The sequence below is a fragment of the Sinocyclocheilus anshuiensis genome, unplaced genomic scaffold, assembly GCF_001515605.1.
Source record: "Sinocyclocheilus anshuiensis isolate Anshui unplaced genomic scaffold, SAMN03320099.WGS_v1.1 scaffold728, whole genome shotgun sequence".
Classification (NCBI taxonomy): domain Eukaryota; kingdom Metazoa; phylum Chordata; class Actinopteri; order Cypriniformes; family Cyprinidae; genus Sinocyclocheilus; species Sinocyclocheilus anshuiensis.
This window is the reverse complement of record NW_015555767.1, coordinates 921,553-947,530: the sequence shown is the minus strand read 5'-3', so window position 1 is coordinate 947,530 and position 25,978 is coordinate 921,553. Positions and strand designations below refer to the sequence as shown.

At 35.5% G+C, this 25,978-nt stretch overlaps 3 protein-coding genes across 5 annotated transcripts; 2 read left to right on the top strand and 1 right to left on the bottom strand.

Moving 5' to 3' along the window:
* Positions 1–644: 644 nt before the first annotated feature.
* Positions 645–1,929, bottom strand: LOC107674245 (DNA polymerase delta subunit 4-like). Its single transcript, XM_016468176.1, has 5 exons — positions 1,850–1,929; positions 1,460–1,561; positions 1,210–1,299; positions 898–1,009; positions 645–785 (listed from the first exon to the last, which is right to left on the bottom strand). The coding sequence occupies exons 2-5, from the start codon at positions 1,557–1,559 to the stop codon at positions 761–763; spliced, it is 327 nt and encodes a 108-aa protein (XP_016323662.1). The 5' UTR covers positions 1,560–1,561; positions 1,850–1,929; the 3' UTR covers positions 645–760.
* Positions 1,930–2,016: 87 nt separating this feature from the next.
* LOC107674244 (FACT complex subunit SSRP1-like) lies at positions 2,017–12,227 on the top strand. Of its 2 annotated transcripts, XM_016468174.1 has the most exons (19): positions 2,017–2,094; positions 2,515–2,615; positions 2,694–2,879; positions 2,985–3,090; positions 3,603–3,796; positions 4,327–4,427; positions 4,521–4,650; positions 4,835–4,938; positions 5,342–5,470; positions 6,274–6,495; positions 7,627–7,699; positions 7,844–7,849; positions 8,399–8,531; positions 9,412–9,457; positions 9,584–9,707; positions 9,872–10,039; positions 10,135–10,232; positions 10,399–10,576; positions 11,359–12,227. In XM_016468174.1, exons 2-19 carry the CDS (start codon positions 2,562–2,564, stop codon positions 11,422–11,424), a joined length of 2,118 nt encoding a protein of 705 aa, XP_016323660.1. In that variant the 5' UTR covers positions 2,017–2,094; positions 2,515–2,561; the 3' UTR covers positions 11,425–12,227. The 2 variants fall into 2 exon arrangements, with proteins under 2 accessions (XP_016323660.1, XP_016323661.1); XM_016468175.1 differs by lacking the exon at positions 7,844–7,849.
* An 800-nt stretch (positions 12,228–13,027) lies between these two features.
* LOC107674197 (P2X purinoceptor 3-like) lies at positions 13,028–24,366 on the top strand. 2 transcript variants are annotated; one of them, XM_016468100.1, is made up of 13 exons: positions 13,028–13,216; positions 18,814–18,950; positions 19,380–19,515; positions 19,666–19,737; positions 19,837–19,906; positions 20,926–21,019; positions 21,101–21,178; positions 21,263–21,404; positions 21,934–22,070; positions 22,327–22,420; positions 22,518–22,583; positions 23,813–23,890; positions 23,994–24,366. In XM_016468100.1, the coding sequence occupies exons 2-13, from the start codon at positions 18,829–18,831 to the stop codon at positions 24,120–24,122; spliced, it is 1,218 nt and encodes a 405-aa protein (XP_016323586.1). In that variant the 5' UTR covers positions 13,028–13,216; positions 18,814–18,828; the 3' UTR covers positions 24,123–24,366. The 2 variants fall into 2 exon arrangements, with proteins under 2 accessions (XP_016323586.1, XP_016323585.1); XM_016468099.1 differs by lacking the exon at positions 13,028–13,216 and having other exon boundaries at positions 18,379–18,950.
* Positions 24,367–25,978: the final 1,612 nt, after the last annotated feature.

The window sequence follows — 25,978 nt, the reverse complement described above, 5'->3', positions numbered from 1 at the left end:
ATTTGCCACTGAGATTCAAACACGAGTTTTGAGCAGTGTAGAGTAGCGCTTGTTTGTCATTTCTCCGATCACAAATGCAGACATGGTTTTATGTTTACGCGGCGCGATGCAACGCAACGCGTAAAAAGACAGTATAAGTCATTATAATCCATAATTATGTCCCCACTGGATGCAACAAATGCCTCGTTTATAATGGGTTTTCATGTTTTTGAATCATCGCTCCGGCCGGACAGGGCATCATCACAATATGGTAAGGGGCGTTACATTTCAGTCACACGCTTGAGGTATTCGGCCAATCACAACGCACTGGATAGCTGGCCAATCAGAGCACACCTCGCTTTTCAGACCGATGAGCTTTGTAAAAATCGACGCGTTTCAGAAAGGCGGGGCATAGAGGAGGAACAATAATGTACAGTATGTGGAAAATAATGTGTTTTTTGAACCTTAAACCGCATAAACACATTTCATTACACCACATACACAAAATAATGTTCTTTTTAGCAACATCATATGACCCCTTTAAATAAAAAAATAAAAACATATAAGGATATGTGTTATTGATATAGTTATCCATATGGAGCATGTCCACAGAGAGTAAACCATGATTTATAAATACCTGAGACTCAACAATAGCTTTTCTGTATAAAATGTTTAATAAAATGTAGTGTAATAAACAACAAAGCAAACATAGTAGAACATATAAAACACTACAAAAGTATTTCTTCTGTTCTCATCTTTCTGTCTTTTCTCCATCAGTTTTTCAGAGGGGATAGTCACACCAGAGACTGAAATGGAGCAAGAAAAAGAGCGTTATAGTGACAGGCTTCGGCTGGTTTTTGATTGCATCTGCATGTGTAAAAGGGAGAGAGAGAATATGTGAGTGTATGTTTGTAATACTTCTGTGTGTGCTCTGGGTCAGTGCTCTCCTTTAATAAAATGTCTTTAATCTCCAGCGGGGGATTCAGCCCATGCAGTGCTGCCCTCTCCCATCTCTGCAGTCGAATGATCCCTAACACACACACACACACACACACACACACAAACACACTGTTAAATATAATATTTTTTTTATCTTAAAAAATTTCAAGACCTGGAAGTGATGCAGATGATAATTTTCAGGGTTTCGTTATTTTACAGACTACAGAAACCACACAACAATACAGACATAAACTTACACAAAGAGATTGGTTAATACAATTAATGACGCACCTGTGCATGGTCCGAATTTCCAGTCCAGATCAAATTTCTTCAATTCTTGAAGATCTTTTTCTCTTTCACTCAGTTGTGGGGGCTCAGGCTCTGATAAGTCATTACATTGTTATAAATGCTGCTGCATCACTGGTGCATTTTTTAAATGCTCCTTTAAATAATTTGCACAGTTTAGGAATATGATGACATATTTCAGATCTCTGATTTCACTGAAATATGCACATACACAAAGACAAACATACTATCCCACCTGCTATTGGCGGTGAAGGAGACTTGTCTCTCTTGCCCCCTCTCCTTGCCTTCTTTACAATCTTGAAGGTGTCGGTTATGAGACCACGCTTTGGTGTCATATCTAAAATTAAAGGACAGTGAGTAACACTTTATTTATTTTTTCAATGTTAGTTCATGTTAACTAAAGTAGCTAGCCTAACTGAAGTCATACAGGTTTCCAACATGAGGCTAAGTCGATGACTCTTCATCATTCATCTTCACCTCCTTCATCAAGTATGTGGTAAATACATAGTTTTTTTTATTATTATGATTATAAACGACATCATTTGTCATTTATTGATCGATCAATCGATCGAACAACACTGCGTCCGACTAAACCCCTTACATATATATGAAATTCACGGCATACCTGAATGCTGCTAGAATGTTGTCGGACGATAAAAATTATTTGCGAATGCTGACAGCAGTCTTCATCAATAAAACCTTTCAACTTTCGCTTTGAGGTTCGATCGTTTACAAAACAGACGGACGTTCAATAGGAAGGGCGGGGCTACGCACAGAGCGTGATGGCGTCATGACGAACGCGCTATTGAGCGCTGCGCTCCGCAAATCTACGCACACGGGACTCGGCCTTGATCCTCTCGCCGAATAACAGTAATACTGATTCAAATATCTCACATATTTCATTTTCTATGCAATAAAATTGTTCGAAATAAACTAGTCCTGTTAGAAATTTTCTGTCAATTTAAAATGTGTCGTTCGTCACAAACAGAAAAACACTAGCCGCTATTGGATGCACGAATATGGTAGCTTCGCTAGCTCCATTTATTTGTTTAGATTTAGAAAACCATTTGAAGTGCCTCTACAAGATATGTAGATTCGTAAAGACTTATTTTATAGCACAAAGCTAAATGACATCCAAATCAACCTGCAATAAAGTGTGCCGCCTCAATGCCAATTAGGAGATTTCTATCAATTCTCTTGAAATGTAACCGAATTCATAATGCCACATGTAGAGAAAACAAAAATCTATTTGAATACTGTATATTTATGATTTTACCTCTGCTGTCGCAGCTTTTGAACGTCACAGGTCCACTCTTGTCTAAGCTGGAGTGGCTGACATGAATGACACTCTGGAATTCAATGAAATTTATCAGGAGGTTAAGGGCACCTGGGTGAGTACACGCTGCAACAGTCTGGTGTCTATTCTGAGATGTTATTCTAGAAAATGTCTGACTGATCTCTCTCTACAGAATGATGGGCGTCTTCGCTTCAGTAAGCAGACAGTGGTGTATAAAAACAGTAAGACTGGGAAGGTGGACAGCATTCCGGTGCCCGAACTCACTCAAGCCCAGTGGAGGAGAGTCTGTCTGGGTCACGGCATCAAACTGTGCACCAGCACTGGAAACATCTACAAATATGATGGCTTCAAAGACACTGTGCGTCAGAGATACAAAATACATTCAATAAAAATAGATCAATTTGCTCCACCTTCCACTGTTTCCTTCCATGTCTTAAATTTTCCATCATCTCTTTATGCACAGGACCTTGAGAAGATCTCAGAGTACTTCAAAGCCAACTACAAAGTGGAGCTGATTGAGAAAGATATGTGTGTGAAGGGCTGGAATTGGGGCACTGCTAAATTTAATGGTCAGTGCATTCCTGATGCAACACCATTTCTGAGACATGTACAATAAAACATTTTTATAGTGCCCTTATTTTAAGTTTCTATGGTCTGTAGGATGAATAGTACAGTATTAGAAGAGGACTTTTGACACTGTATAAGTAATAATAGAAATAGTGGTTGAGCGATATATCGCTATGTATCTGCCAGTATTTGGCATTTTTTAATTATCAACATCACTGTACTATGTCATATTTACCGTGTACTGTATGTAAAGTTAGAACAACCTGGTTTTTATTTATTAAAAAAAAAAAAAATTCCCAGTGCACACAGACTTACAAGATTACTGAGCGCACATCGCCATCTGCCATTAATAAACTATATTGGTCGACCACTAGAAATAATAAATCAATGCATAATAGTTAATAGAAACAATAGGAGACTGTTAATAACTAAACAGCTTTGCATTTTGATAAACTTAGCCTGAAAATGTATTTTCACTGCCATATCCAAGTTTTGCCCTTCTGTGGCTTTTCAGGGCCGTTGCTTTCATTTGAGGTGAATGAAAGTTCTGCATTTGAGATTCCGCTCGCCAGTGTATCCCAGTGTGCGACGGGAAAGAATGAGGTCACTGTGGAGTTTCATCAGAATGATGACACAGAGGTATCCCTCATGGAGGTGCGCTTCTACGTCCCACCCACCACAGGAGATGAGGGTTCAGACCCTGTGGAGGTAAGTGTGCATGCTTGTGTGTGTGCCACTACCTGACAGTGACCAACAGATGGCACAGTTTGCAATGTAATAATAATTACATGCCTATAAAGCATGGGCTTTCAATCTTTTAGATGTCCCCAAATATGATCATCCTCATGCAAGGGACACCCATCCTGAAATTAAGCTATACAATTTAGTGTAAAAACCCAATTTAACTTAATTTAATTTTAAAAATAAAGTAAAATATTATTTAGAAAATACTTAGTTTTTTTTGTCATGTTGCTTTTTATAGTACTGCACCGCTAGATGTATCATTTATTTAAATATTTATTCATTATTTATTTATAATATTATTTTAATCAACTTATTTTTTATTTGCTTGTTCAGTTTAATCTTATTTTTTTATTTATCTTTAAACTTTTTGTGCAGTTTTTCTCTAAACTTTTGCACAGACACCAGTTCGAGCCCTAAAGTAAAAACTTTGCATCCGTAAAGTCCACTAAAACTGAAAAATAATGAGCTCACAGTACTCTTCTCTGCTGTTTTAGGCATTTGCTCAGAACATTCTGTCAAAGGCAGATGTCATCCAGGCTACAGGAGATGCTGTGTGTATCTTCAGAGAGTTACAGTGCCTCACACCTAGGGGCAGGTACACATACAAACACATAACATCACACCTTTTTGTTTTATGCTTAGAATATTGTGTGAACTAGCCACGTTTAATGGTTTTTACTCTCTGTAGGTACGATATTCGTATTTATCCGACTTTCCTCCATCTGCATGGTAAGACTTTTGACTACAAGATCCCATACACCACAGTGCTCCGCCTTTTCCTGTTGCCTCATAAGGACCAGCGGCAGATGTTCTTTGTGGTGAGTACGGCATCATAGTCTGTGAAACTATCTCTTCTTTTTATCTGGATCCATCTTTAGGGCTAGTATTAATGGGCTTTGTCTATTCCATTTATCTGTTTTTGATGTGTACTAAATTTGAGAATTGTGCTGATATAAGACGTCTATGTTAATGTTAATATTTGTGACCTCTTGTCTGTTTCAGATCAGTCTGGACCCGCCCATTAAACAAGGTCAAACCCGCTATCATTTTCTCATTCTTCTGTTTTCCAAGGAAGAGGAAATCAATCTCACTCTCAACATGAACGAGTGAGTTAAAGTGAGAGAGACAGAGAATGAGGGACACCAGTGAAGGATGAGCTGGATGTCAGAAATAAACTGTTTACATTTGCTGCCAAGACTAAAAGCAGATACCAAAAATGAATTTTGTAGGTGCAGTTATGTTAAGCTATATTCTGTGAAGTGTTACTATATGTCACCCCAAAAAAGACTCTCCCTGAAGCTCTTTCTTTGACTTCAGCAAGGTTGATGAAACTAATTTAGAGCAAGAAATTATTTAGCAGATGCATCTATCCTAAGCAACTTTCAGTATACTTATTACAGGGACAATCAAAATTGTTACTCAAAAATAAAAGTTATGCCATCATTTACACTCATTCCTCAAAGTGTGTTGCCATCCAGCAATACCATTTTTCTCTCTTATATTCTGCAGGGATGAGGTGGAGAGACGTTTTGAAGGGAAACTTCATAAAAACATGTCTGGCTTTCTCTATGAGATGGTCAGCAGAGTCATGAAGGCCCTGGTCAACAGGAAGATCACAGTGCCTGGAAATTTCCAAGGGTAAAACATATATACATTGCAAAAAAAGTTGCGTTAAAAGACTGGAAAAGAAAAGTATATAAAAAAAAAAAGATTTTTTTTTTTTAAACAATTGCAAAAATATTTTTTATAAGTGACAAGTATAAAATACCTTATTTAATTTATTTTAAGCTAAACAATATACTTTATACTTTTACATATTGCTAATATTATGTTTTTAAACATTAAAGAGTATAAAAATACATAAATATAATAAAATATACATCAAAATGTCTGATACACTGCCATTGCAGCAAATCTTACTGATTTATTTTTTAACAGTAATTAAAAAAAAAAGATTCATATACACTACTGTTCAAAAGTTTGGGGTCAGTTATATTTAATGTTTCAGTTTTTTTCATTTGAATATGTTTTAAAATGTCATTTATTCCTGTGATGGCAAAGCTGAATTTTCAGCAGTCTTCAGTGTTGCATAATCCTTCAGAAATCATTCTAATATGCTGCTTTCATGCGCAAGAAACATTTCTCATTATTCTCAATTTTCAAAACAGTTGTGCTGCTTAATATTTTTTATTTTTTTTCAGTATTCTTTGATGAATAGGAAGGCATTTATTTGAAATCGATTTTTTTGTAACAATGTAAATGTCTTTGCTTTCACATTTGATCGATTTAATGCATCCTTGTAAAAGTATGAAATCCTTTAAAAAAGTTTTGGACATTAGTACATATTCTGGGATTAAGCAGTAGAGCAAACATTAATATCTTAAGTCTGTATTTTTGTGAAAACACCTCAATGTCTTTTTCTCTCCCTCTCTTCTCTATAGTCACTCAGGTGCTCAGTGTATAACATGTTCATATAAGGCCAGTTCAGGGCTGTTGTATCCTCTGGAAAGAGGTTTCATCTATGTGCACAAGCCCCCAGTGCACCTGCGCTTTGAGGAGATCTCCTGCGTGAATTTTGCTCGTGGTACCACCACCACCCGCTCCTTTGATTTTGAGATTGAGACCAAGCAGGGAAATCAATACACCTTCAGCAGCATCGAGAGGTACCCATGAGCCCAATGTTTGTCTTGTCCAATTGTCGAGAACATAAGCTTTTTGGGAACTAGACCACACCAATAATGAGAAGGCCAGTGTCCATATCCTCTTTAAGGCACTTAACCCCATCTGCCATAGAAAGTCTGTGCTTCCTCTTTATGGTGATTATATTTGTTTATATCTTATACTGGAGCAAAAGAGCCCCTCTCTTTTAGTGACCTGACCCCTTCTACATTAGATGTTAAAGGAAAAAAGTCAAAGCTACTTTATACACATTACAGTATTTTCAGTTTGACACACATTATGACTGAATCAATACACCAAGGCATCAGTTAGAAACAACACTTTCTGCAAAACTAAAGAGGATAGTTCATCTAAAAAATTCTTCATTATTTACTCATTCTCATGTCATTCCAAACCTGTATTACTTTCTAATTTTGTCCATTTTGTCCAAACAAAATTGAACCCCACTGACTTTCATTGTGTAGAAATTTGAGACTGTTTTTCCAAAATGTCATATTTTGTGTTCCACTGAAGAAAGTAAGTCATAAGGGTTTGGAAAGACACGAGGGTGAGTAAATGATGACAGAAAGGTCATTTTTTGAGTGAACTTTAACACACTCTTGCACTACATTCTGTTACGTTCTTTTTGTAAAAATGCTACACACAACTCTCATTGTTCAAGCACATTTCTCATTGTAATCGTACTGTGTTTCATATCTAAAACTCAACACAATGAACTAGTATAGAAAAACATCACTCACTAAAACATTCAAAATTTCCCTATAACATACTAAAGATAGTTATTCAATTAAAACATTTAATAGGGATGTCCACACCACAGCTGTAATGATAACAACACAGGAACGATACCGACTGAATCACTTTCCAAACTATTTTTTTCCAGCTTATGAATGAAAACATTGACAGCCAGTCAGAATCCACCTAACTTTAAAGAGCTCAAGCATTTAAGATGACAAAACCACAGCACGCACTTACAATAATCAGAACTTTATTGTCCCTTGGTTTGGACGCTAATATAGTTTTTGTACTTGGTGTGAACAGGCTTTAACTCTCTAAAAGAGTCTTCATTCTCTGTTTGTTCTATATGTTTAATCTGCCTCTACCATCTTTTTCAGGGAGGAATATGGGAAGCTCTTTGACTTCGTCAATGCTAAGAAGTTAAGTATCAAGAACAGAGGCTTCAAAGAGGTACGTCTACAGCCCATATTGCTTCCTATCAAGCAGTACATAATATTCATCCGCTTAGACATGTTCATAGACCCCTCACACAGTGGACGGACACTTATTCTACTCTTTGTGTTTGTGGTGTATGTCTGTATTGTACTCATGTAGAAAAAGGTTGGTATTGCCCTGCAGTTTGGTCTGGTGTCGGTGCTCCTATAACTTGCTTGCATGATGTTTGTTTGCGTGTCTCAATCACATCCCGAGTGTCAAATGTGTTCTCTTTTATCTTTGATGGCTTAAAGCAGATGTCTCATCCACCAAAAGGTGGAAAAAGGTGGCTCACTGCTGGTTATGATTTGACCAGCTTAACGCTGTGTTCAGATCACACAGACTTTCATTAGGATCACAACAGTATTTTGTCTGAAATCTGATTATAATTTTGTGGTCACTGTATGAGAAAACCTTTTGTATGCTAGATAATTCTGTGTGCTATGAAGACAGCGTTGCTCAAGGGAGTGCTTTTGAATGAGTTAACACTGATTGCTTATATGAATGTGTGTGTGTGTGTGTGAGAGAGAGAGAGGCTGGTGAGTATGAGAAAATGAGTGGGTTTGAAATCTTTTGCTTGGAGAGGGCTTTCCTCTGTCTGCTTTGTTGGAAATACTAACTTTGCGATGACATTTTGATATTGCATTGATATAATTTTAATTTGTACTCTGTCAGGGCATGAAACGTAATGATAACATGTACAGTGACTCAGATGAAGACCAGCATGATGCATACCTGGAGCGCATGAAAGAAGAGGGCAAGATCCGTGAGGAGGCCAATGACAGTGACGACTCAGAGGGCGAAAGTGGTGAGTGGCAACTCTCTGAGTGCTCGCTGTTCACTGTCACTTTGGATTTCGTGATCACGCGTACTCTGCGTAAAAGGAGCACATCTTACAAGTTAAGATATTTGTCAATGAACTCAGGATCTGTTGAGCAGCAAATCCTAGAGAATGGTCTTGTCAGTCATCTCTCCTTACTCTCGACCTGTGATCAGTGAAATCTGACTCCTGCAGCTCATGTTGGATGCAGGGTTGTCAAGTCCGCATTTTTTTCCACGGAATTGTGCTACTTTTAAACTGTTGCCGTGAGTTGATTTCCCCTGTGCATTAAAGGTTTGAAATATTGCATAAATTACATTTGACTGAAATGCTTGTATTTAAAATATTTTGCATTCTATATGCCAGTTGCATTCTATATCCCAATGTAGCCCTCTAGATGTAGACACAATAAACCTGTAGAAATCTGTCAACCTGTAGAGATTTTGTTCATTTGATTTTGTTGTCTCAGTTGCATTCATGTCATTTTGTATTGCTGCACTGTCACATAAGTTGTGTTTTTAAGCCTTGCCAATGTTTTGATGACTATTTACTATTCTTCTATAAGCTTGAGAACTTTTTACTTATGTTAATTAGATTAGTATTGGTTTTTGCTGTGATATCAAAATTAGTGTCAAGAATTGTGCAGTGTCAGTGGTATCTAAAATGTTGGTATCGTAACAATCTTATTTCCAGCAAAAATAACTATATTGTGATATATATTGTTATTGTGAAATAAAATTACTCCTATTGTGACACAAGATTTTGGCCATATCCCCCCCCTCCTCGGTGCAGGTGTTTAAATGTCATAAGTGATAACTGATGGGAATATGTTTTGTGTGAGAAATTAACATTTTACTTTTTTTTTTAGATGAGTCTTTCAATCCTGGAGAAGAAGATGATGAAATCGCAGAGGAGTAAGAGGCTTTGTTGATATGACACAGTTTTAATTAGTGGTGCTAGCAAAGGCAAACGTTATTATTACTATTTCTCATACCTGAACAAAATAAGGGTGATAAATCATTGTCATATTTGTGTGTTAGGTATGACAGTAAGGCCTCTGCCAGTGAAAGCAGCGCTGATGACGGGGACAGTGATGGCGATCGGAAGAAGAAACCAACCAAGAAAGCTACATTTGTAAAAGAAAGAAAACCAAGAAAGAAAGAGGTGAGAAAGAGAAGAGGGAAGGATAAAACATGGGTGACAGAGTTTGTACACTGGTTATTTACATTTATTTTAAGTACATGCTGTTGCTTGATGGTGTTCGTTTTTTTTTACTCTGTTTTTTTTACTCTCAAATTCAATGCAACTTTATGTGTTCTTGTGTGTAGAAAAAGGCAAAGGACAGCAGCGCCCCCAAGAGGCCAATGAGTGCCTACATGCTCTGGCTGAACTCTAGCAGAGACCACATTAAATCAGAGAACCCGGGCATCTCTGTCACAGAAATCTCCAAAAAGGCTGGGGAAATGTGGAAACAACTTAGCAAAGAGAAGAAAGAGGTGACATACTGGACTTTAAACAACGTTAAATGCTTCAGTTTGTTTCTCTTTCTGTCTCAATTTGAACTTGAACTGATACCTTGTTTTTCCACCAGGTGTGGGATGCAAAAGCAGAAGAAGCAAAGAAAGAGTATGATCGAGCGATGAGAGAGTACAAGGACAGTGGTGGAGGATCCTCAGGCAGCTCAAAAAAGTACTCTAAATGTTCACAACTTTGTCCTGCACCTCACTTTGAATGGACAGTTCAGCCAAAAATAAATATTCTGTCATTTACTCACTATCACATTGTTCCAAAATATGATCTTAGCATTAAGTAACTGGCTATTTCTCACTGTTTTCCCCACATTTCATTCCTGAAGGGAGAGGAAAAAGAAAGGAGGGAAGAATGAAGAAAAGAAGAAAAGGAAGTCAGGTGGTGGTGGTAGGGAAAAAGAGAAAGAGCGAGCTACAGGCAACGACAGCTTTAAGAGTCGAGAGTTCATATCCAGTGAGGAGAGCTCATCAGAGTCAGACAAAGGCAAGGGACAGAAGCGCAAGGTAACACACTAAAACACACATAACAGATTTGTTTATGGAATAGAAACTGTTTCATTCATCAACTTAGTTACAGTAACAGTGTTTTTCCATAGTATCTTCACTGGTGGGTAAATTTATAGGTGGCTGTAGACTGTCATAATTGATGTATTGCCCGAATAACAGAATTTTTGTTTTTGCACCAATCGCCTTCTCAGCAGTCCTCATGTTCACTAGGGGTGGTCACTTTTCATTCCATTGACGTTCATTCATATGTATGTGAATGTGGGATGGGGAATGCATTCTCAGGCAAAGAAGATTCGCATTTCTCTGCGTTCCCAAGTTCAAGTTTGGTGAACTCTAACCTGCAAATTCATATCACAACTGATGCAATGTGCAAAGACATTTTGTATGCTCAAAGTCTAGTATGACCGCAGCTTAATAAGCAGTAATTTTTTTGTCTGTCACATGTTGCCTATATGTTACTATATTGAATGTAAAATAAAGCATAATGCGAAATTCTGTCCAAACGAATTAATTCTTTCGAGATTTACCTCAACAGGAATTAAAAAAAGAGCAGTTTAATAAATGTAATAAAATAAAAATAATTTTAGATTCAAAAATATTCCAAATTTAGATTCTTCTTTAATAATTAAAACAAGTTTTAGTTTTATAGCCTTAATATGAAACACATATTTGTGTGTAATTTTTACAATTTCTTGCGACTACTTAAGACTTCTTTTTGATGATGAAAATGTATTCATTGTCTCCCTGTCATTCTCTGTTCCTGTTATTTTTTTATACAGGGGTCTGATGATGAAGAGGAAGTGGTCAGTACACCGCCTAGCTCTGAAGAGTCTGGCTCAGACTAACAGACACATTAAAAGGGGAGTGGAAGAAAACACTTATTTCACTTTCATCATTGTGGTGTACCTGATGAAATCCTGATACAGTACATATTACAGCATAAGATCGTTAAGTTTTGTTTTAGTTTGTCAAGACTTTCATAAACGCTTGTGTACATACCTTTGGTAGTGTTGAACTTAATGGAATAGTTTGCCCGGAAATGAAAATTCTGTCATCATTTACTCACCACCATGTTGTTCCAAACCCATAGGACTTTTTCTTCTGTGGAATATAAAAGGACAGATTTTGACAAATATTCTTTTTAGCAAAAAGACCCTTGAGCAAGTCTCCGAACACCCAACTGCTCCCCGGGCACCGCAGCAAAAATGGCTGGCCACTGCTCCGGGTGTGTGTTCACTATTCACTGCTATGTGTGCACTTGGAAGGTTTAAATGCAGAGCATAAATTCCGAATATGGGACACCATACTTGGCTACACATCACAACACTATAGTCTGCACCTTAGCTCTCCTTGGCTCATTTGTGAACGAAGTAGCAATGTCTGTTTCATCAACGAATCATTCTTTTGAGCTAGATCTTTTCAGTGAATCAGCTAATCCAATTCACAAATAGATTTGAATGTTTCATTCATTAATCAGCCAATTTTTATGATACTGCTGTTTGCTTTTTTGTTCTTTCTTAAGGTTTTATGCTTAATTTTCCTATTCAGTGCAGTTGCGTGGAATAGACTTTTGGAACAACGCATGGGTGATCTGTTCCTTTAAAATAGTGTGTATTTTATGTTGTCCTGTCCTTGTTCAGATCACTGTGTTTACCTGCTTGTACAGAGATATTTTTACAGTGCTGCTTGCCAAACACAACAGAAACTGTATCTTTGACACAGTTACTGAGCTTGCTCTTTATGTATTTGCATTTGAATAACAAGTTATGAAAAAAATCTCTTAAATGTAAAAATCTTTTTTACATTTGTATTATCTTGTATGCATATTTTTTGAGTTTGTTCTGAGCTCACCATTTATTTTATACAGTATTTTGTTTCACAAACATTATTAATTGTACACGTTTGTTGTAACATTAAAAAAAATCTACATTTTAAAACAAATTAAACAAATTAAAAGTAATCATTAATTTATGACTCAAGTGAATATTCATCATGTCATGAAAACAGCAACTCAACATTTCACAACCCTTACTTGTTTGCATGCTCATCAGTTCTCATCTGGAATGTACTCCGAAATGTAGTGTGGTTTTTAAGTTAATGTGTTTGCATCAACAGTAAAAGCATAGTCAAAAACCAACAAACCCAACAACTGACAGTGTGTTAGCTAATGGATGTAGAACGTTCTGGAAAGTGTAATGGCCTTTAACTTTCAGCTGTAAAGTATAGGAATTACTGTGTGAATATCAACATCAGCACAACATTTTAATGTTCACTCATTCTTTTTGTTATGTTATGGAGGAAAAAGAAAACAACAGATTGATTAATATGATTAATGATCGGTCCCATTACGTGACCATCTCGACTTTGTGGGCGCAAATTTACAAAGCCAGTTTCACTCTGGGCACTGGGCACCACCCCCATTAAATCATTGCATTTCCCCCCTAGATTTTTCTAGAGGAATGAGTAAATTGCTTAGAATAGCATACTGTAATAATAAAGAGTCATACCTTTTATTTAGTTGCCTAAAACCTGAGGTCCAAAAAGGAACACCGGAAGAAGTGAACATACGATTACCATAGGATTAAAACAACTGCGGTTGAGAAAACGCCATATCGTGCCTGTGAATGACTACTGCAGGTAATATGTATAGACAATTTCCGAATCCATCCAAAACACATGAAAACACTAAACATAAGGGTGCGTCTCTCGTCAAGGATTCCATTTATATTTACAGTGCATTTATATAACCTACATTTCAGCTAGCCAAAAAGAACTAAGTCCGAATGAAAATTAGTTTTTAATTGTTATTATATTAGCCTATTATCATTATTATTACCAGGGGTGTAAAATACTTGATTACTGTACTTAAGTAGCTATAATTTTGGGGTAGACTATCTGTACTTTATTCAAGTACAATTTAAACTCAGTACTTGTACTTTTACTTGATTAGATTTCTGAAGAAGAAACAGTACTTTTTACTCCATACAATTTTATTTCAACTTGAAAAGTACTGATTACATTTTTGCACATTAAATATGATAAATATAAGCTCAAATAACGTGCTTTTGATGTGTAAGAACCAATGAGGGTTGTTTTCATGCATCAAGCACACATTTCAGCTTCAGTTTTAACTTTCATCAGGTACATTTCTGGCTTCAAAAGTTTGCCATATTTAAATTGTCATCACTGATTTTATTTGCATTCAGCCAATATATTACACAGCTTCCTCAGATTTGATTATAAATGTCGTGGTGGGAATGATTGCTTTTTTTATATAACAAATCTAAAAATAAACATAAAAATTGTAAATCATGTGTAGTGATGCTGTTACTATGGAGTGGATCCAGTGGTGACATATTGATGTATAATGATATATTGAGTAACAGGACGGTCAATTAATTATTTTTTACTCTAAATAATTACATGCTTTGCTCATTAATTAATCTAATTAGTTGCAAATAACCATATATCAGTATTTGCTGAGAAAACTTTATTCAAGTACAATTTAAACTCAGTACTTGTACTTTTACTTGATTAGATTTCTGAAGAAGAAACAGTACTTTTTACTCCATACAATTTTATTTCAACTTGAAAAGTACTGATTACATTTTTGCACATTAAATATGATAAATATAAGCTCAAATAACGTGCTTTTGATGTGTAAGAACCAATGAGGGTTGTTTTCATGCATCAAGCACACATTTCAGCTTCAGTTTTAACTTCCATCAAGTTCAGAAGTTTGCCTTATTTAAATTATCATCACTGATTATAGTTGCATTCAGCCAATATATTACACCGTTTCCTCAGATTTGATAATTCATGTTGTGGTGGGAATGATTGTTTTTTTTTAAATTAAATATAACAAATCTACAAAAAAAAAAAAGTAAATCATGTGTAGTGATGCTCTTATTATGGAGTGGATCCAGTGGTATTATAATGATATATTGAGCAACAGTTAGGACTGTCAATGAATTAGTTTTTTTCATCTAAATAATTACATGCTTTGCTCATTAATTAATCTAATTAGTCGCAAATAATTATATATCAGTATTTGTTGAAAAAAAACTCTAAATGCACCAAATTAACAATTAAAAGATGAATTATTGCTACAGACAGGGGTGTGGAATAGACAACACAAAAAGTGGCCTTTTACAAAGTTAATGTTCTATGATGTCTCTGGCCTCTGTATCACATCTTGCTCTTGTCGTGGAAATTCCCAGTACAAATCTGACTTCACCACAGACAATTCAAACAACTACCAGTTGCTAATATAATAACTACAGTATCTCGAACTAATTCCCTGAATTCCCCGAATACTTACAATACAGTACTTCCCTGAAGTATTGTGACAGCGTCCCGTCAAGAAGCTACGATCACTACCTCAATCACACATGAGCACACAGGTCTTTAGCATCTATACACTCTCACTGTCCTTCTCAGCTGTACGCTGGTCCGACACAGGATCTTTAATACTAACTCAGAGTATTAGCCTCAGCCCGAGAACGGCTCTATAGTCTTCCAACACTATCACTGTCTTTGCGGGGGTCTTCTATTCCTCAGCTGTGCAGCATATACCAGACACCACTCCCAAGTTGCTCTTTGCAGGAATAGAAGTTTATTCACGGCCGGGAGTCCACTGGTCACAACAACCAAGAGAGACTCCTGAACAGAAAGATACATGTACATTTATACCTTGTAGATGAGTAAAGTTCAATGTCACTCAAGTCTTCTTCACTGTAATTAGTTATACTGATCTGGTCATTGGTTTGTCATATGACTGTTAGTTCTACTGGTTTAAGCATTTTTTGGGTAAGTATAGATTCTTTAATCATAGATACATGATCTTTGATCTGATCATGAACCTGAACATTCTATATTGAACATACCCTTTTGACTCCTTCTGAGGCCACTCTTTATAGAAATAGTCCATCCAAAACTGAAAACTCTTTTATGATTTACTCACCTTCATGCCATCCCAGATGTTTATGACTTTCTTTCTTCAGATGAACACTAACAAAGACTTTTGGTGTGTGCATATAATGCAAGTGTACAGGGCCGCTTCAGAAACCACACAACGGTAAAGTTTAAAATATTTGTATTTGTATGTTTTCTTACACACACTATCATTTCACTTAAGAAGAAACTGATTCATCAATAGGTGTTGTTTGAGTTGCCTCGTCTTCACTGTGTAATTGTGTAGTTTTTCAAGCATTATCTCTGGACATCCTGTACACTTGTATTATATGCAGACAGATTTTTTTCCCCTAAAACTCTTCATCTGAAGACATTCAGTCACATGTGGGATGGCATGAGTGTGTAAAGGATGGTGTATCCCTTTAAGGGCTGTATTTTTTGTGTTCTACTTTGCTGCATTTTAATCGTTGTTGTTGCACTTGATGACTTGTACAAATGTGTTTTGTTTTGTTTCTCGCTTTAACCAAACCTTTGTATGTCTGTCTGACAAAACATTTTATGCAATTTAATTTTAAGCAGTTTCATTTTGCATTGAGAAGATGGTTCAACATGGTGAAATAAGAATCTCCTTTATTTATTTATTTATTTATATTTGGAGTACATTTACTTTTTTAATACTCAAGTCAAATTTAAAGTTGTACTTTTTTTTTTACTTTTACTCAAGTATGCTTTTGGCCAGATACTTGTACTTTTAAGTAAAATATGAGTAAAATTGAGCAAAATTTTCACTGAGTATCTGTACTTGAGTATAATTTTCGAATACATTTCACACCCGTGATTATTACACCTTTTCTCATTAGACTGAATAACTCTTTTGCTCTTTGTCAGGGGTGCTGCTATGGTTTCTGGGGGGGGGCTCTTTGTAGAGGAATATTAAAAGTGGAACCAATTTCTTCAATGCCTTTCCAAATGGCAAGGTTAAAATAGCAAAAAATAAATAAATAATAAATAAAAAGCTAGCCGTTAGGATGTAGGCCATTCCTCACCTCACGGCCACCATTATTATTATATATGCTGTTTAAACATTCTATAAAATATTTCTTTGGGCTCTGCTTCTTTCTTTAGTCTTAATTTTCTGGTTTATTTTTTGTTTTTGTTTTTTCTTATTTCTGGTATATGCATTTAACGTTAATTCCTGCATCTCTTCCGTCCTCTTTCCTGCTGCTCCCATTTCCATTTAGTCTGCCTTTTTTGCGTCACTCCCCGTATCTGTTACGTTTCTGTGGATTTTGTCTCTCTCTCAATCATGGTTCTCAAACCACTTTGCTCATTATTGCATTTGGCGCATTGATGACTTTGTTCACCAATTTGTATTGAGTCCCATCCATTTCCTCACTCTCTCCTCTGTCTCTTTCTCTCTCACCCCTTTTCACTCTGTACCCTCCCTTCATCTCAAGATCCTGTTTCAAGACAATCGAATCATCATGAGACATCTAACACTCAACATTATCCTAGACTGATAGACATCTTCAAATACTCCAGCAGTACTTGAGCTTACTCTCTCTGTTGATTTGGTCCTCTGTCATGTGTTACTCCTGCATTGTGTGTGTTTTTGCGGGGAAGCGAGTCCCAGATGTATTGTACTTATAGAGTGAGGTAACCACAGGTTAATGGTTGCTCTCTTGGCCATGTCAAGAAATGTTACCTCTCAATTGTGGTTAAAGTGTGTGATGTGTTAGTGCTTGTTGTGGGATGCATCCTAATGGCTTTTTTTTCCATCTGCATAATTGGAATTAGAGTTAATGACACTCTCGTCCAGCTCTTTGTAAAAGAACAGCTTGATGTATTGAGTGTTAGAAGGTCTTTGTTCCTCTGATACATAAATATAAAATATAATATAAAAAAAATATATATGAATTTTAACTTGATATGTTTTAAACGTCCTCCATTGAAGTTGATATATCTGCTTGCTGTCTTTGATTAAGAAATACACTGCGGTTTAAAAGTACTTTAAAAAGGATAGCATACAAAGATACGTTAATAACAAATTTCCGTTTTAATGTATTTCAAAATAAATGCTGTTCTTTTGCACTTTCTATTCATCAAAGAATTCTGAAAAAAAAAATGATCACGGTTTCTACAAAAGTATTAGGCAGCACAACTGTTTTCAACATTGATAATATTTATTTAGCAGCAAATCGGTATAGTAGAATGATTTTAGAAGGATCATGTGACATGGCTGCTGAAAATTCAACACAGGAGTAAATTTCATTTTAAAGATATATTTTTTAAAACAGTCATTTTAAATTGTAATGATATTTTTTATAAATGTCAATTATTGGTGAGCATAAGGGACTTTTTTGAAAAAACATTAAAATATCTTATTGCTCCCAAACTCTTGAATGGTAAAAGAGAAAAGGGTTAATGAAAAATATATAATAGTAGTAAGAATAAAACTGATATTATTGCTAATTATTATTATATTCTAAATTAATACAACTAACATTATTACTGCTAATATTTTTACACATACAGCATTATGTGCCTCCATGCATAAAAACAGTCAGAACATGAAGGTTTAGATAACAAGCTAATATTGCAAATGACAATATACAGTCCATCAATGCATAAGAATGGAAAAGAACGCATAGATGTAATCTACTTAAAATCTTTAATGCCACGCTAATGGAGCTTCCAGTTTGAAACAGCTTTTTTTCTAGTGCATGGGGCTGTCATGGTGGCCATGATATAATGTGCATGTCACTCGCCAAGATTCACCTATTCAGACCTCTCACACACATCCAGCATATTCCTGCCCTGCTAATACCCTGCATCTGATTCAGTTGTTCTGTTATAGATACTATATGGATGTTACAGTACAGAGACGTTAGGAACTTCTTTGAGGCTAAGGCATAACTTTGATTTGTGATTTTTGTTTGATTTTGATTTTGTAATTTGGTTTGAGCACTTTTGTAAGTTGCTAAGAGTGTAACATGTACATTTTATATCTGAGGAAATGATAGGATAGAATAACTGAAGGAGGAAGAATGAAGAAAGAGGGAGGAGAAGGGGAGGGACTAGAAGGGAGAGAGGGGGTCTTCTATGAAAGCATCTTCTCTCAAGATGTGGGGACTTTTTATCAGGCAAACAAATAAGGAAGATTATTGAAGAGCTTTTATTGACAATCCATGGGTTTTAGATTATAAAAACACAGGATCGAGCATTTGGATGGATATATCGGAAGCATCTACACTATATTTCTAACTAATCTTTCACACAAATACATTAATACACCCGGAGTCTAATTTTTGTGAATGCAGCAGTGTTCTGGAAAAATGTGGAAATGCATAACAGATTTCTTTACCTATGAGACGACCAAGTCCGTGGTGGTAAAGAGCTGGACTATTGGCATCATAAACCGTGTCGTCCAACTCCTCATCTTCACATACTTCGTTGGGTGAGTTTGTTTTGAGACTATGTTTTTACAGTGTCAGTAGTTGATAGATTTAAAATTGTGCCCAAACAAATCAAAAATAAAATAAAACGCGGTTATGTTTAAAAACATTGTAAAGAAAAAATATATTGTAGTAAATTTGATTAATCATTACTGAACAATTAAATGGCTTCGTTTTTAGCCTTCAATAACATAATTGATGTAAAGTACATTAAGAGGCAATTGTATAATAGTAGGAATCATCTTTTTGTTCTTAGTAAAAAAAATGCTCGGACAGCATAGGCTACATATTTATTTATTTATTGTAAGTATTTTGTAATATTTGTGAGTGTTTTACATTAAAGAAAGTACAAAAAAGAAAGCCATTTAATCACTCTGTATATCTTTTCCCCCCTCCCTCTCTCTATTTCCACCCTACCCAACCTCCCTTAGCTGGGTGTTTTTGTATGAGAAGGCATATCAAGTGAGAGACACAGCTATCGAGTCATCAGTCATGACTAAAGTGAAAGGATTTGGAGAGTATAACAACCGGATCATGGATGTAGCCGATTATGTCACACCTACTCAAGTAAATCTCAAGCAGTTTAACAATATTTATAGGAGTATATATTTTAATGCCTATACAATTTACTATATTATTGAATATTTTTAAAATACTTCTTCTTTATTTTATTGTATGATGTGTGTGTGTGTGTGTGTGTGTGTGTGTGTGTGCCAGGGGGCATCAGTGTTCTGCGTCATCACTAAGCTCATCACAACAGAAAATCAAGTTCAAGGACACTGTCCAGAGGTGAGTGAGGACACTGAAATCTGTCAAGATTAATGTACACGAATTTGATAGATTCTTGCCTCTGTGTGTGTTCATGTGTTTGTACATGTAACTCTTCAGAGTGAGTTGAAATTCAAATGTGAGAGCGACAGTACTTGTAAGAAGCTGATGTCAAAACCACCTAGCAATGGTAAGATTTTCTTTTATCTTCTTTGTAGTCTTTATGAATTTTTTGAAGGATCAAATAATAAGGAATACTTGTGAATTATTTTTTATTTAATCTTAGCGTTTCATTGTGGATTGTTTTGTGATCCTGAAACGGTCAAGGAAAACCAATTAAACCTAGTGACATTATAAAAATATAAATTCATTAGAATTTGACCCCCTTAATGGTCTATTTGTGCACAGCTCAAAATCATCAAGGTCTATATGAGGGGTGTCCAATCCTGCTCCTGAAGGGCTAACATCCTGTAGGGTTTAGCTCCAACCAGCTCCAACATACTTGCTTGGAAGCTTTTAGTAGCTGTGTGGGACCGTCTAGCCCAGGGGTGTCCAACTCAAAGCCCAGGGCCGGAACCCTGCAGAGTTTACATGCAACCCTAATTAAACACACCCGATCTAGCTAATCAAGTCCTTAAGGCTTATTTGAAAACTATGTTTTGTGTGTTGGAGCAGGGTTGGAATTAAACTCTGCAGGGCTATGGTCCTCCAGGAACTGAGTTTGACACCCCTGGCCTAGCCTGTAGAGGATTGTTCTTTTTTTTATTTTCAACAGAAAATGAAACAGGGTTCACAACCTGTCTAAATATGTTTGCACTGGTCTATTTATGTACATAATAAAAAGTAGGAACTACCTATATCTATCTTAGAAAAAAGTTAGATTTTTAATCTACTTAGTTTTTTTTTAATTCCAATACTAAATTTAAAAGTGTAATCCGGCATTTTCTCTCCAAAAAAAAAAAAAACCATCGTCACCAGTACGCAACGAAGATGAAGGATTCATGTGTTGTATGCTTCATTGCCCGTAAGGGAATTCGGTCATTTGAAAGCAGCCTTTAAAAGATGCCGCCTCTGAATTGGGACAATAGCTGGTTCAGGTGTATTTAATTAGGGTTGGAGCTAAATCTGCAGGACTGTGGCCCTCCAGGAACAGGTTTGGCCAGCCCTGTTCTATATGTTATGTTCTTTTCCATTGTTTTTTTTCTCAAGGGTTGCTGACAGGACGATGTGTGAACTTCAATGTTACCCACAAAACCTGCGAGATCAAAGGATGGTGTCCCGCAGAGATTGATGAAATTCAGCCGTGAGTCCTCTTGTAAATGAACAAATGAATAGATGTGTGAATGGTTGAATAAAAGGACTGATGAAGTTTTTTCTTACTCAGAAACCCCATGATGGAGGTGGAGAACTTTACCATCTTCATCAAGAACAGCATTCGCTTCCCACGTTTTAACTTCACAAAGTAATGGCAACCAAACACAAAGACAAATTGTTCTAATGTTTTTTTTTTAATTTTTATTATTAAATATTTCTCTTTTCCTTTCAGGGGAAATTTCTTGCCCAACATCAATAGTTCTTACATAAAGCAGTGTAATTTTGACTTTGAGAGTAACATGTATTGTCCAATATTCAAAGTGGGAGATGTGATCCGATTTGCACAACAGGACTTTACTACTCTTGCTAAAAAAGTGAGTGTTCATTTAATTATCTGGTTAATTTCCCCCTTGCTTTCTTACTGTAATCATTTAGCTTTACATATGTAAGAAATATCATACAAGCACAATTGCTGTTTTTTATTTATTTTTGTGATTGTTAAATTGCTTCTATACAACGTTTCTATAAATAAGTTTGATAAACATAAGTTTTACAAGTAATTTGGCCAGTTAGTTCATAATGTTTACCGCCACCAATGGAAATAGTTTAAAAGAAGACAAAGAAATACATGTTGTATTAAATAATAACTGTATTATAAAAGTATCTAATAAGTGTTGTATAAAAAAAAAACAGATTTTTTTTTCTAAAAAAAATTGCATTATCTTTATTTCTCCTTAAGTGCAATGTCAAATTGGATTTGTGTAAGTTCTCTCTCTCTCTCTCTCTCTCTCTCTCTCTCTCTCTCTCTCTCTCTCTCTCTCTCTCTCTCTCTCTCTCTCTCTCTCTCTCTCTCTCTCTCTCTCTCTCTCTCTCTCTCTCTCTCTCTCTCTCTCTCTCTCTCAGGGGGGAGTAATAGGGATAAAAATAGCATGGGTGTGTGATTTAGACAAGGCAGATGATGAGTGCAAGCCAGCCTACTCCTTCACTCGCCTGGACGCCATGTCAGAGAAGACCACTGTGTCTCCAGGATACAACTTCAGGTTCTGGAAGCTTTTCTTTCCACCTTAAAGTTGAATGAAGAGTGCTGCAGTCTTCACGGCTCTAATGATACTGTGCAACCAAATGCACATACTTCATTCACATGTTTATCACAAAGCTAATTCTTGATGTTCAGATTTGTTACATGCCAAACTTTTATAGTAGCCACATACTGGAATCTATTACAAAAAGGCTGACAGGTTAGATAATCCTTACTGAAATCCCTACTCGCTAACATGTCTAAATCTTTGTCCTTAGGTACGCAAAGTATTTTAAAATGGAGAACGGAACCGAGTATCGCACCCTGCTGAAAGCCTACGCCATCAGATTTGATGTGCTGGTTAATGGAGATGTGAGTTCATCAAAAATACAACATGTTTGTGTATTTTTGAGTTTCACACTTCTGTGCAAGTGTGTTTATAATTGCTCATGACATCTTCTCTTTAAAGGCGGGAAAATTTGACATGATCCCAACTCTGATCAACATGGTTGCTGCCTTCACCTCTGTTGGTGTGGTATGTGTCTTCATAAATAGATTCTGTGCATTAACATTATACAGAAAATGGGTAACTCCAAAAATCACAAAACAGGTCTAGCTACTAAATGTGACAATAAAATCAACATCAGTATAAACAGAACTAGAAAGTAGTTAAGTGGTGCAACCATAATAATTCGAAATCCATTGCTGCCACAGACATAAACAGTAGCTTTAGTAAAATTCAGATATTTGCTTCGAGTTAAGTTTTAAGTTAAGATTTATTTTGAGATTTAATTGGTTATAATGAAATCTAGTTTGGTCACTTCATGTTGCACTGCTGACTTGCAGCATAATGTTAGTCAAAAACCACTTCATTCCATATTATGTCATAAAGTTAAGTAGATTATACTTAATAATATTAATAAAATATTTATATGACTATATTAAAAATATTAATAAATGTCTGTTTTTTTTCAATGTTGGGATCAACACACGACTCATTGTAAATATAATGAACAATCCAAATTGCTCACGTTTTTTATATATATTGACTTATTCAGTGCACATTTTTGGCATACAGCCTTCTTAAGAAAACATGAAAATGTCAGTCAATTCAAGCAAATATGGTACCAGAGTCTGCAAAAAAAAAAAATAATAATAATGCATGTGTGTGATAGTCCTGGTCTGTCCTGCCAGTTACTAAGCACAACACTTTTACCATAGTTCTGACCGGTGTAAGCATAAGTCAAATAATGAAAATATGTTAAATCATCTGAAATGTGATCCAAGTGAGAAGTGAGCAAACCGCCCGACTGGCCCCAGATCATCAGGAAAGATCGATCAGTATAGACATAATTTACTTGCATATTGGAGACATTTTATGGAAACCAGGTAACGTCTCAGAGAACCACATGCCAGTATTTTTGTATAATATATATTTATCTTTTTATATAACTATAACTTCCATGACATCAGTTTTATCTCCATCCTCAACTTAACCAACCTGTTTTATCATTAATTAAAGTGCATTTGGAGATGCAAGTTTTTTTCTTTTTTTCTACTGATATTTTTAAGCATTAGCATCCATTTCCATGAAAGCATGATATATGGATGCATATAAATGTGTTGTTTATTATTGTTCATGTGTAATACTGAAATTATTTACAATAGAAAATAATTCATAATTGTTAACATCTTAAATATCAGAATAATACAGTGTATGAGGACCAGTTTCAGTGGACTTTTTCTTAATGTTCATTATTTTAGGGTACAGTGCTTTGTGACATCATTCTGTTGAACTTCTTGAAAGGAGCTGACCAATACAAGGCCAAGAAATTTGAAGAGGTTTGCATTTAAGCAAGTCAACAACAGCATTACATCTATCTATAGTTATGATGAAAATGAAAATAATCTTTGCCTCGCTGTCTCTCTCTTGCTCTGTTTCTAGGTATCAGATTCACATATTCAGAGCAATAATTCATTGTACAGGACCAGAGACCACAGCCAGCATTCAATCAAAACTGATGAGAAGTTCTCCAACGACTCCGGAGCATTTTCCATTGATCGTTATAGTTAATAGTGCTGGTCACAGCACTTGGGGAAGGATTGGAAAAAAAAAATTAATTCAAAGTTCTTCATTCCAGTCATAATCTTTATATTTTTTTCCACTAATCCTAGATCCTTCCACAAAGAACAGTGTAGACCAATATATACACACACACACACACACACACACAAAACGGTTCCATAGGCTATCAACTGAACTTTCCCCCCTAATTTTACATTTGCCTTAAACATAAAGATTATTTTAATTATAACCATGGCCCCAATCTTAAAAATCTCAAAATCAAAATCAATCAGTCAAAATGTATTATTTGCCTGACTGATCAAAAATATTACTATATTTTGTAAATAATAGTATTAAATAGTAAGTAAATACTCAAATTCTGCTATGTATACTCATAGTGTTTGCATGGCCTTAACTAGCGATTAGTTAAAAATATTTAATATTTCATGTGATTGTATAGCATACACCCAAATGTAGCTATGCAGCTGTATGTTTTTTTTTTTTTTTGTGTGTGTGTGTGAATATGTTGTTTATTGTTAGACTTGTTGTTAAAGAGTATCAGTCCCACCTTTGGCCAAGTGTGGATGGTAATATTGCATGATCAAATTTTTCTGAACTCTTACACGTTGTTAATCATTTGTTTATACTACCACTAATTCCATTAATTTGCTTGTAAACTTTGATGCAGGTTATTTGGAGGTTCAGGGCAATAAAAACAAGTGTACATTTACTTGTCATTTATAATATAAATAAATTGTTCTCTGAACTAGTGATTTATGACAGAAAAACAAGACTGACAAGATATCACTATCAATAACTGAAAATTCAATTTTGGAGTAAAATAAAGTGCATGGCTAACATTTGGTTAACATTACTAAAAGCATTTGGTTTTTGGTGTGGAGATGCTGAATAAGTATCACAGCTCAAATGCAGTAAGACAAAGTGAGAAGTAGGAGTTGTAAACAACATCATACCAGTATTTTACATAAGGAGAAATATGAATTAACTAAGCTGAAAGAGAAATAATAAGCTCTGCAGTCATTTTCTGAAAAACAACCTTCTCAGACTTTCATGACATTAAAATTTGGAGTCAGACAAACAGTGCAGGCATTCTTGCAGTTTGGGATTTCCATCATCTGTAGTTTGCAATGTGAAAAGTAGAAGTTAAAATTTTAAGAGATCAGCAACTGTGTCTGTAACCACATGGGACAGTGGTATAACCGTCTAGTGTGGTAAAAGAACAGGCTTTCTTAAGTTGAACAATTATAGGTTAAAAGTGTTTGTCTAACATGACCAAAGTAATGCATTCACATAATGCGTCTAATCTTATTCAATCTAATCCACAGATAATTTGTATTAATCATATACCTTTTTTTTTTAAATACAATGAGCTTCCATGTCAAACTCAGTTTAACACACTGAAGGCTGAAGTAGAGACATTATTTTAGCATCATATTAATATTTATTTATTAATATTTTGTGTTAATTTTTTATATTTTCTGTTTTCTTTTAAGTTGTACTTGAAGTGTTAGATTGAGTTATGTTAGTACATGAGAAGAAATGTTGCAACTAGCTGAAATTGTAGCTGAAATGTTTTATTTTATTTCAGTTATTTTTTTATTTTTCAAAGTAATGATTTTTAATGGTTTAAGTTTTAGTTCTAGTTAACTATAATAACCCTGGTTATAGAAAGGGAGGAGTTGTGAAAAAGAATGCAGCGACAGATTTAAGACAGACTAATGCTGTATGAGGGAACAGAAAACAAGAGTGGAAGGATTGCAGCGGTAAGTCCTCTTCTCCAACTAAAACATTTTTTTGTATCCAGAAACCAAGATATTTGGACATTTTGCACCTAGATAAGTTTG

Excerpts from the sequence above, each read along its gene's own strand:
- LOC107674245 (XM_016468176.1), bottom strand. The coding sequence starts at position 1,559 with ATGACACCAAAGCGTGGTCTCATAACCGACACCTTCAAGATTGTAAAG. Across the intron at positions 1,010-1,209 it reads GAAATTCGGACCATGCACAG|GGATCATTCGACTGCAGAGA; the intron begins GTGCGTCATTAA and ends TGTGTGTGTTAG. Across the intron at positions 786-897 it reads GACCCAGAGCACACACAGAA|TCTCTGGTGTGACTATCCCC; the intron begins GTATTACAAACA and ends GCTCCATTTCAG.
- LOC107674244 (XM_016468174.1), top strand. The coding sequence starts at position 2,562 with ATGAATGACACTCTGGAATTCAATGAAATTTATCAGGAGGTTAAGGGC. Across the intron at positions 9,708-9,871 it reads GAAAACCAAGAAAGAAAGAG|AAAAAGGCAAAGGACAGCAG; the intron begins GTGAGAAAGAGA and ends TCTTGTGTGTAG. Across the intron at positions 10,233-10,398 it reads TCCTCAGGCAGCTCAAAAAA|GGAGAGGAAAAAGAAAGGAG; the intron begins GTACTCTAAATG and ends TCATTCCTGAAG.
- LOC107674197 (XM_016468099.1), top strand. The coding sequence starts at position 18,808 with ATGCAGCAGTGTTCTGGAAAAATGTGGAAATGCATAACAGATTTCTTT. Across the intron at positions 22,071-22,326 it reads TCTCCAGGATACAACTTCAG|GTACGCAAAGTATTTTAAAA; the intron begins GTTCTGGAAGCT and ends CTTTGTCCTTAG. Across the intron at positions 22,584-23,812 it reads CCTTCACCTCTGTTGGTGTG|GGTACAGTGCTTTGTGACAT; the intron begins GTATGTGTCTTC and ends TCATTATTTTAG.